We start from the raw sequence: 10,717 nt of genomic DNA on the forward strand, positions 1-10,717 counted from the left end.
TGTGTGCATTTGTTATTTTTTGCACCCCGGGGGCTGCAGCAGAACTACGCTGTTTTAAATAGCGCAGCTCTACGTGCAAACGCTGCATCGCCGCGCGATCGTAAAAAGAGAAAACTGTGAAAGGTTACTGTTGCTTCAGCGGAGCGCTCATTTTCAAAACTGAGGCTAATAAAAAAACGAAAAATTTGCGGAGCACCATGCATGTCGCAGAACAGGCAATCTTTTTCATTAAGAATGCACGAAGCCGTGAATTAAACACCAAGGACATCGTGGATGAATTTGCTGAAAGAAAGGCCTGGAGAATGCAACTAAAATGAGTGAGGTTTGTGCTTACATTTTTGGCTGCTGTCAGTGCTGTGTCAAGATCAGTTGTGTTTGCACCATGCAGTAGCATTGGCCTAGTCTATTATTGACATTGGCTGAGGCTTGGTTATTTTAGAATATATATATATTTTTTTAGTTCCGTTCTGGTTGTGAAAAGGTCTTTGGTTGTTTTTTTTTTTTTGTTTTTTTTGATGCGCCACAGTGAACGTCTATAAATGCCTCTTCGATGTAGGCCTACTTGGAGAGCGGGGTTAGGGGGGCCCGTACAATTTATTTTGCATATGGGCCCGTGAGGGCCGTGACTGATTTACAACGCCACTAGACCCAGCTCAGACAGAGTAGCTTTAAACTTAGCTATTTTCATGACATACACGCTGACTGTATAGGCCTATATTTGAATTTTACATATTTAAATGTCATATTCATCATTTCATGTTTCTGTTTTATAATATATACTTTTGTATTTAGGCCTAAAACATTTTTTATATAATTTATGAAAACAAAAACACCAGCGAAGTAAATGAAAAATAATTTAACAAATAAAGGCCATCCCCAATGGCATAATAATCTTAACCAGATTCTCAGACATAGATATTAATAATACAACCTTACAAAATCCTCAACTTTTTGTTAATGGTCTCTCCTTTTTTGATTTAGGTTTTAATAACAATTTGATAAGAAATTCATTTAATGTCAGATCCAATCCTCCATGTAAATCAAAATGGCTTAAACCTCATTGCATATTATTGCACAGCATTTGGACATTACCATATCAATATGTTGTTTTTAATAAAGTAAAAAAAAAAAAAAAAAAGTACAAAATTATCCATAGATGTTATCCTGTAAATGCAGCCATTGGTAGATATATTCATACTGTTTGTGATAAATGTACTTTTTGTTGGCCTAACACATAATTTGAAGATATGGAACATTTATTTTTGTATTTCCCTTTTCCAAATTTTTTGGGACTGACAAAAAAATAGACATGACAAAAAAAATTAACAGAACTCTTCATTTGGAACCTCATGACATTTTACTTTGTTTTCAAAACCCATATTTTTCTGAAAAAACAAAATTATATTATTAATCTTTTAATTATTTTGGCAAAGTTTTATATTCATAAGACAAAACTAACTCAAAAGAAACCCTCATATATTACCTTTTATAACACAGATCTCATAATATACTTTGAAACTTTTTCAAATGAGATCACAAAACAAAAAGCTTATAAAAAAAGATAATTTTTAAAAACGTTTCAAATTCATGGAACTGCCCTAATATTATATAGCATTTTGTATCCCAGTAGGCTATTCTTTTTTATTTTATTTTTATTTATTTATTTACATACATGTTCATTTTATATTTTAATTGTTGTTATTCTTTGTTTTTTACACTCTGAACTGTATTAAAATGCCTTGTATTTGTCTAGTATTTTTTGCATTGTACTTGTCTGTAATTGAATTGAAATTGAAAAAATAAAAATAAAAAAAGGGAAAAAAAGACACCAGTGAAATCTTTGATTAGCCTTATTAAGTTAAAATGTGTATATCATTGGGAGGCAATATTGGCCTGAATGGGTTAATGCTTATGTGTTATAAGCCCTGTGATCAAGCTACTCTTTCATCAGACAGAATTGTTTATCTGTACATCTCTGAATCATTAAGTGGTTTCATAAATCGTCTGAGATTGTCTGTAAATTCCTATTTGACAGGTGGTGGAATTAAATTTGAGTGGAGAGCATTTAAGAGACTACGCAGGGAGCTGGAGTCATTCTGAACATTTACACCAATGTGAGGTGAGTGTCTTTTCTATTGATCTCTTATTCAACAGGGATGAGATATACAGAAATGTTTATAATTTGGGTGAATCAGAGGATGTTTCAGTTAACATTCCAGAATGCAAAAGTGATTTATCAAGATCTAACTGATAGATAATTTAAACAATCATAATGCACATATAGGCCTTTGTGCATGTAATGCTCAGCAGTAAGCATATTATAAAACATTTTATACATTGAGTTACTTTTGATTAATCTAAGAATTTATGTCGTTTCTTATCTCTTTTCTCATGGAAGCATTTTGTTCAAAACATAATAGGCAGTTTGAAAAGGAGAATCCAGCTTTTTTTCCAGGGCAAATCTCCACTTACCAAAATAAATAAATAAATAATGAAATCAAACACCAAAATCTAAGTCTGATATACCCATTTACTTTCCCATTATAAATAACAAATTTCCTTCGCCCCACATGTATCTGTAAATGATCCAGAGCAGCTTTCATGATGTTCCTGTTGATGGTGGTCATCTGTCTTCTTCTGGGCTCTTTTCAAGCTCAGAGTCGTGCTATTGAGGTAAGAACAGACATGGGTAATAGGTGAAATGGAAAACAATATCAGTAGCAGCCTCCCTCTGTGAACCATTTCATTTTTATTCAGGAGATTCTAACATATGTTTCTAAATGTTTAAGCGTAAACAGGATATCTTTGGAAAGAGCTCTGAGGAGATTGGTAAGAAATTATTTTCAATAAAATGACTAATGGCCATGAGCAGTATAATTAAAATCTTTATATTTTACTGTTTTATTAATGCTTTAATAAACTAACAATGGTTCTCAGATAACAGCACTGAACAAGAGGAGAAATCTGTGTCAGCTTTAATTGAAAGGGCCAACAGACATGCAGGTAAGCGGACATGCTATTTGTGGAATGTGTTTTTATGTCAGCAGCTCAATAAAGAGAGGACATTGATCATTAACAAAGAGAGGAAAGGAAATAATATTATTAACTATCCTTGATGAGGAACGTAACATCTTACTTTTACCTTAGTACCAAAAGTATCTTAGTACTTTTGTAATTTTGTCAGCAGTCCAGGGCTGTTCCTTCTCGATACAAGCTCATTATGATGTTCCCAGAATTAGGATGTTAAGTGAATTTCTGTGCTTTATACCATACAGGACAGGGACTGAATGAGCCCTCGGTCATGTTTGGAGACATCGCTGTAGCAACAGGCTTAGAAATAGCAGATCCATGCACAACTCGTGGGTGCAAATGGCAGAGAAACAAAAGTGGAAAAGTCCTTGTGCCCTATGTCATCTCTGATGGATACTGTGAGTGACAGCTCTTAGCTCACTCAAAACCTTGTACTACAACATAACTGTTCAGGCCATTTTTCATATCTGAACTCTCCAACAGCCACCCAGGAGAAGGATGTTATTTTTCAAGGCTTGAGATCTTTTGAGGAATCGACCTGCGTTCGCTTCATGCCTCGCACAAATCAGAGGGACTATATCAACATAAAGTCTAATTCAGGGTAAAAATCTGATTTTCATTTATAAAACAATTGCTGTTGCTCTATATTTGTGCTTAAACATTTACTGTATAAATTGGAGCTTTCTATTAATTGATTTGTAAATATTGTTTAGTAAAATGCAAATGTTCCATGAAATCAAATTATTATGCTAGCCTACAACTGTCTATCACAGGAACAATGGTCACTTCAGATCGAATCTGTTTAGACTGGGTTTGAAACCAGAAAATTTACATTTGGTTTTGTATTAAATTAGTTAAACACATTTAGTCGAACATACTTTACATAGTATGATTTTATGTCAGTACTGTAGATGTGATGCCTGCATGGGGAAGTGGGTGAAGCTCTAGGCTTGTAATCGAACGTTTCCTGCTGGTTGCATGAGCAAGCCACATACTGTAAATACAGGTTCGTCCAGGAGAACTGTACTTGTATTGTGTAATAAATTCTACATGTGTTGTTTGAATCCTTCCATTACGTTTGATCTGATCTATAGGTGCTACTCTTTTGTGGGCCGTCGCACTGGAGGTCAGACTGTGTCTCTGGACCGTAGTGGATGCATCTCCCTGAATATAGTGCAGCATGAGCTGCTTCACACGCTGGGCTTTCACCACGAACACAACCGCAGTGACCGCGACAATCACGTCCAAATCCTTTTTAAAAACATCATTCCTGGTACATCTGATTGGTACACATTTCTTCAGCAGGATTTGTTCTAAACCCTTTACATTGTAGTTGCAAATCTTCTCAATTAGGGTAGAGAAGATTTTGCTGTTAAATGCAGCGAAAACTCTCTAAAGTTTGTGTTTGATTTTTTAAGCAGAAATAGGAGATTAGAGAATTTATAGATTTTTTTTAATATGACTGAATATTGTTCCCCTTTGATTGCTATTCCCTATAATAGGGCAGGAGTACAACTTTGACAAAATCAAGACTAACAACCTGGAGACTGCCTATGACTACAGCTCTGTGATGCACTATGGAAGGCAAGTTTTGCTGCAGTTTAGTCACACAAAAACAATATATATATATATATATATAATATATATATATATATATATATATATATATATATATATATCTTCTCTGGATACCCCAAAATGTCTGGCAGGGTTTTAACTACTAAACAAGTGTGCGTCTGGAATGTGTTTGATACTGGAGTGTTTGTGTGGTTTCAGGTTTGCCTTCTCCAAGAACAGAGAGTCAACCATCATCCCTATTCCTGACAATAACGTGTCTATTGGCCAAGCTGAGAAAATGAGTTCAAATGATATTCTGCGTATTAACACACTATACTGCAGTTTGTCTTAAGACCTTCCTTCTCTTATTAATAAAAGAATACCATTTTGAAAGCTTTGTCAGCATAGGGTGAAAATGCTGTCTTCTTAACATTGATTAGGAAATGCATTTATATTTTTTATGCATGCATGTTTAATTTTTCAGAATAGGACAAAACTTAGCCTGTGTTATTATTTGGAAAAACGTTGAAAAATGTCACTCTTCACGGAGGACAAAATATTTTACAGATTCAGTTTAGGAGGTTGTGATTAGCATCATTTTACAAACCTTAGAGTTGGTGCTGTTTTTAAATTTGAGGGTTGCAACTTTTAGGTAGTTTGGCATGTAGATGAGATTGAATGTTCTATAACATACAGCTGAATAAAATAAATATTGCTCTTCCTCTATCTTATGGTTTGTGTGTGCCGTATATAGTTAGCCATATATAGTGTCTCCTACACTGAAAGGTTGCGCAAGGTCCTCTTCTTTTGAAATGAGGGTCTGTTAAATGGTGAAATGTGATGGAGCAAATGTTTCAAATTAATCTGGAGAACCATATAGTTTGAGCAAGGCATCTTTTGAAATATTTCCACATCCTCTTTAGGAAGAAAAGGTCAATCACTTGACTCAACATCTGGTTAACAGTAGACCAGAGAAATAAGAACTTCCTCTTTGTAAACCAGGTTCATGGTCTTCCGTGGAGAGGAATTGCAGTCTGAAAATGCTAATTTGGTTTGAAAATGTTTTCCAATACTCAACGTAAAGATATGAAGAAAAATAGTTGATTGTGTTTCTGTCTTAATAAAAATCTACAGACATTTACCTATAGAAATAATTAGTTTGTAAATGGAGTTGAGTGTTTTCCCAAGAGTGGATCTTTATTTAAAAATATATCAATAAATTAAATAATATTTCACTCAGAATTTAGGGTCAGAATTTGGCTTAAACAACATGAAAGCATGGATCCATCCAGTGCCTTGCAACGGTTCAGGCTGGTGGGGGTGATGAAATATTTTATTGCCACACTTTGAGCCCCTTAGTACCAACTGAGCATTGTTTAACATCAGAGCCAGCAACAAGACAGCATGAGTATTGATGAAGAGTGTTGCTGTCCATCCCTTTATGACCACAGTGACCCATCTTCTGATGATTACTTCCAGCAGGATAATGTGCCATGTCACAAAGCTCAAATCATCTCAAACTGATATCTTCAACATAATGAGTTCACTATACTCAATGGCCTCCAAAGTCACCAAATCTCAATCCAATAGAGCACATTTGGGATGTGGTGGACTGGTAGATTTGCATCATAGATCTGCAGCTGACAAATCTGCTGGAACTGCGTGATGCTTTCATGTCAATATGGACCAAATTATTTGATGAAAGGCAAAATGGAGTCTTGGGGACAAAATGTCAAGAAAGATAATACAAATTGTAGGAGCCATGTAAGGGTACCTTCTCTTGTGGATTGGCCGACATCAACCCTACAAGATGTATTTACAACATTACAGCACAAATAAAGATCATTAATTCTAAACTGAATGACTCATTTGTACAAATATAAGCACATTTCTGCTTTTAAACCATGTGGTATTTTAGCACTGGATTCATGAAGGCTGGGTTATTGCACAGATAAGGAAGTTAAGGCTCTCAGAAGAGTATATAACTGTCATCCCTGTTTGACCCAGAACATTTTCTCAGAAAGCTCTCATCATGTACTTCTTGGTGGTGGTCATCTCTCTACTCCTGAGCTCCGTTCCTGCTCAGAGTCGTACTATTCAGGTGAGAACAGACAACAATATGTCATCAATATCTGAAATGTAAAATGAAACATCAGCGTCATCCCAATGGGAGCGGCTTTTCATTTCTAAACACTGGTTTCTAATACACATTTGTTTAAAATTCTAAAACAGGATTTAATTGACAAGATCCCTGGGAAGACTGGTAAGATGCACAGAAAGAAAAAACGAATTTGAAATTTTGTAGTGTTTTATTAATAATTTACTGATTCACATCTCAGGTAACCTCACAGAGAAAGATGATATATCAGTGTCAACTATAATTGAAACCAACAAACATGCAGGTATGAGTTTGAAGGCTATATAGGCACATCTTTTGTGTAGCAGTTCATGGCAGATTCATTGGCTCTCCTCATCATTTAAAAAATTATATCACCAGAATCAACATACTGAATTACTGTGCATTATTCTATACCACGCAGGACTGGGACTGGATGAGCCTTTGATCATGTTTGGAGACATCGCCGTACCAAGCGGACTCCAGAATGCAGATCCATGTACCGCTCGTGGGTGCAAATGGGACAGAAGCAGAGATGGATTAGTCTATGTGCCCTACGTCATCTCTAACCAGTACTGTAAGTGGCAATGTTAACTAAATTAGAAATCATCTCATCGGTACCACATGTTCTGTTCAACAGTCTATTCCTTCCACAGCTCCACAGGACATAAGCGTGATTGAAAAAGGTATGCAGTCCTTTGCAGAGGTTTCCTGCATTCGATTCGTACCTCATCAAGGACAGAGGGACTTTATTCACATAAAGTCTAATTCTGGGTAAATCTCTGGATTCAGGGCTCCTTTCTATTCAATTTCGGTGTTTATAGTAAATGTGCTTTCCTTCAGATAAATATACAACCTGATGTGTTATGTGGTCCACAGATGCTATTCATATTTGGGGCGCCAAAGGGGAGGGCAGGTTGTTTCTCTCCAGCGTTTTGGGTGTGTCTATCACCAAATTGTGCAGCATGAACTCCTTCATGCTCTTGGGTTCCATCATGAACAGAACCGCAGTGACCGTGACAAACACATCCGAATCCTTTATCAGAACATCATTCCTGGTATTTTTGTTTAAAATTCTTTGGACAAATGTTTGAAATTAGGCGGCATTCTGCTGGCAATCCTTTACAGAGCATGAGTTTTAAAAATGAGAATTCCATACACAGATTTCTGAAACATGATTCAAATTTTGCTGCATGAAAGAAACATTTTAAATAGTAAAGTATTTTAATTTATATAGCACTTTTTTAAAAATGTTTATAAAGTGTTTTTAACAAACAACAGAAAACATGTAAATATGTATTTAAAATATATAATATATAAATATGAATATAAATAATATATTGTATAAATAATAGTACAGTATATAGAATGGAAAGTAAATTAATATTAAGAAGTGATGAAGACTTAGAGATAAAGATTTTAAAAAATAAGATAAAATGGAACAAAAAAATAAGAAAACAAAATGCATAAAACATTGCATATTACATTTAGTCACAATTATTGCATAGTCTATACTCTAGATTAAACTTCACTGTGTTTTTACCAGGTTTACATTTACAGTCGTTAATACTTTCCTGTGCACTGTGTAACAGAACAGCAGCACAATTTCCGTAAAGTAGACACCAACAATTTGGCTACCCTCTATGACTACAACTCTGTGATGCACTATTCAAGGTAAGCGGTCTTGTCAAATTTGGGGATTTTTGTTTTGTTTTTGTGGATATGCTAAAAACGTAGTAAACCGTTTTTACTCTTGTTTCTTTGTGTGTGGTTTTAGGTATGCTTTCTCCAGGAATAATGAGCCAACCATGATTCCCATTCCGAATGCGAACGCTGTGATTGGTGAAGCTCGACAAATGAACTCCAATGACATCCTACGCATTAACAGACTCTACTGCGGTACGTTCAGCTTTCCTGTCATTTGAATAAAAAATTTGTTATTCCTCGCTGAAAACTCCACCTTAGACCACTATGCTAAGCATGTCTAGCAGGCTGGTGGTCTTTATAGTGGGATTTATTATTAACTCTTAATCACAACAAAATCGTGTCTTACATTTCATATTCATTGCTCCCCCCCCCCAGGTTGAGAAACTGCTGCTGGGCTGTATGAAGAACGTGTCTGATGGAAAAGTTCAAAGTTATTTTTTAAGTTTTCATTTTCATTTTTGCACATCATAGTGTCAAATGATTTTACTTATTTCATAAACATCCTAAAATCAGATACCTCTCAGTACATCAGATAATGAGAATAATTAATGATAATAAAAGATAATAATGTTCCAGTATCAGATGCTTGTGACAAATCAACAAAAGGAGCAAATAATGTGAACTCAAAATGTTCTTTAAAACAAGTAAATAAAAAATGCAACAGCACTATGATTGATGGCTTCTGGGTCATTTTTTTTCTCTCCTATTTTGGCAATCCTTTTTCAGTAGTAAAGCTGGTGAATGCAAGTGTTGTCTTGATATTAATATCAAAATATTGATTTCTGAAGGATCATGTGACACAGAAGACTGGAGTAATGGCTGCTGAAAATTCAGCTTTGCCATCACATGAATAAATTCAATTTTAAAACACTTTAAAAGAGAAAATTAATTATTTTAAATTGTAATATTATTTCACAATTTTTACTGCATTTTTGATCAATAATAAATAATGTGCTGCCTTGGTGAGCATAAGAGACTTCTTTCAAAAACAATAAAATGTGATTATTCCAAACTTTTGACCGGTAGGCTATTAGTAAAATTATACTGATACTACATTACAATAACCATAATAACGGCAATGTTCTCAATCTTGAGTACATTACAGTTACACAATTAACCACAAGATGTCATGTTTAGTCATTTCCAAACCTTCTGCAGCTGCTAAAGACACAAACATTGTACATTTTGTGTAGTTTTTTAAAGGCACATTGTGAATCACACAAAGCACAAAACCAGATTTACCTCTTCCTAAACGTCACATAAAAGAACTCATTGATGGCCCTTCCTCTCAACATTGCATACATTTGACTGGTTGGAAGCATTGCTTTAGCACACGCAATGAGAGGAAAGGGATTTGGGGAAGGGATGACAGATGTAATGACAGAACAATGTTGAGAAATGAAATTGATAGTGAATTGGCAAGGTACAAATATATTTTTAACAAGAGTGACTAAAAATGACATATCCCTTTGGAAAAAGATGTGACCACCTCACTCTAGTGGTCAAATATGAGTAAATTATGAGTTTATGATTTGTAAAGTAAAACCTCTGCATGCCTCTTTAAAACATATGTGCCCCTTTGAATGTAACAAGTAACAGATGCAAATGGGGAGAAGGAACAGGAATCAGTTGAGTGGAACACAGGCTATCGACATCAGGATAAAAGGCAAGGGCACATATGAATATGAGTCTTATCATATAAAGCTGCTTTGAAACATTCAGTAGGCCTATTATATAGAGTGCTGTATAAATATGTATTACAGTATTTATACATTGTCATGTTTTTCAATTACCGGACCCACAAAACCGATTACCATGTAACACTCTCCAACATGATCAACATTACATTTACATGCAGACACCATTCATCCAAAGCGACTTACAAGGGATACATCTGATCAGCTCATACATTCCCTGGGAACCAAACCCATGATTTTGGCAACTGTTTTAGTTATGTCACACGTTGTATTGGGATAAAGCTCACGAAGAAGAATAAATCTTTATGCACAAATCCGATCTTTTGACCATATCTGGTTTTTTTTGGACCGCCTGTTTACATTCACTTTAGACATGACCAGTATCCGACATTTGTGTTTACATTACTACCCGCCCAAAATTATTGTAGGTGATCGCTTTACAATGCAAATCATTATTATTTTCGTTCTTGGTGTGAACAGGCCTTAACCAACTGCAGGTAACTACTAATTATTATTAAAATTATTATTCACAAATAAAATGTGTATATACTTTCTGCTGCATTCAAACATTTTATAATAATTCAACATAACATGTCACATAACATTATAC

General features: G+C 35.0%; 2 protein-coding genes across 2 annotated transcripts; both read left to right on the top strand.

Annotated features, from left to right (window-relative positions):
• Positions 1-5,281, top strand: c6ast1 (six-cysteine containing astacin protease 1). The gene is made up of 10 exons (XM_082162686.1): positions 1-322; positions 2,036-2,119; positions 2,592-2,673; positions 2,790-2,829; positions 2,938-3,003; positions 3,276-3,428; positions 3,514-3,631; positions 4,125-4,303; positions 4,533-4,614; positions 4,807-5,281. The coding sequence occupies exons 3-10, from the start codon at positions 2,602-2,604 to the stop codon at positions 4,937-4,939; spliced, it is 843 nt and encodes a 280-aa protein (XP_082018812.1). The 5' UTR covers positions 1-322; positions 2,036-2,119; positions 2,592-2,601; the 3' UTR covers positions 4,940-5,281.
• A 1,283-nt stretch (positions 5,282-6,564) lies between these two features.
• npsn (nephrosin) lies at positions 6,565-9,376 on the top strand. The gene is made up of 9 exons (XM_082159553.1): positions 6,565-6,688; positions 6,820-6,850; positions 6,927-6,989; positions 7,128-7,280; positions 7,360-7,477; positions 7,583-7,761; positions 8,296-8,377; positions 8,481-8,602; positions 8,786-9,376. The coding sequence occupies exons 1-9, from the start codon at positions 6,620-6,622 to the stop codon at positions 8,788-8,790; spliced, it is 822 nt and encodes a 273-aa protein (XP_082015679.1). The 5' UTR covers positions 6,565-6,619; the 3' UTR covers positions 8,791-9,376.
• Positions 9,377-10,717: the final 1,341 nt, after the last annotated feature.

Source organism: Leuciscus leuciscus (assembly GCF_965113295.1).
Source record: "Leuciscus leuciscus genome assembly, chromosome: 2".
In the NCBI taxonomy this organism is placed as follows: domain Eukaryota; kingdom Metazoa; phylum Chordata; class Actinopteri; order Cypriniformes; family Leuciscidae; genus Leuciscus; species Leuciscus leuciscus.

Coding starts and splice junctions, on each gene's coding strand:
- c6ast1 (XM_082162686.1), top strand. CDS start 2,602: ATGATGTTCCTGTTGATGGTGGTCATCTGTCTTCTTCTGGGCTCTTTT. Junction 2,830..2,937: donor AAAGAGCTCTGAGGAGATTG/GTAAGAAATTAT, acceptor AATGGTTCTCAG/ATAACAGCACTGAACAAGAG. Junction 3,004..3,275: donor AAGGGCCAACAGACATGCAG/GTAAGCGGACAT, acceptor TATACCATACAG/GACAGGGACTGAATGAGCCC.
- npsn (XM_082159553.1), top strand. CDS start 6,620: ATGTACTTCTTGGTGGTGGTCATCTCTCTACTCCTGAGCTCCGTTCCT. Junction 7,281..7,359: donor CGTCATCTCTAACCAGTACT/GTAAGTGGCAAT, acceptor TTCCTTCCACAG/CTCCACAGGACATAAGCGTG. Junction 7,478..7,582: donor CACATAAAGTCTAATTCTGG/GTAAATCTCTGG, acceptor TGTGGTCCACAG/ATGCTATTCATATTTGGGGC.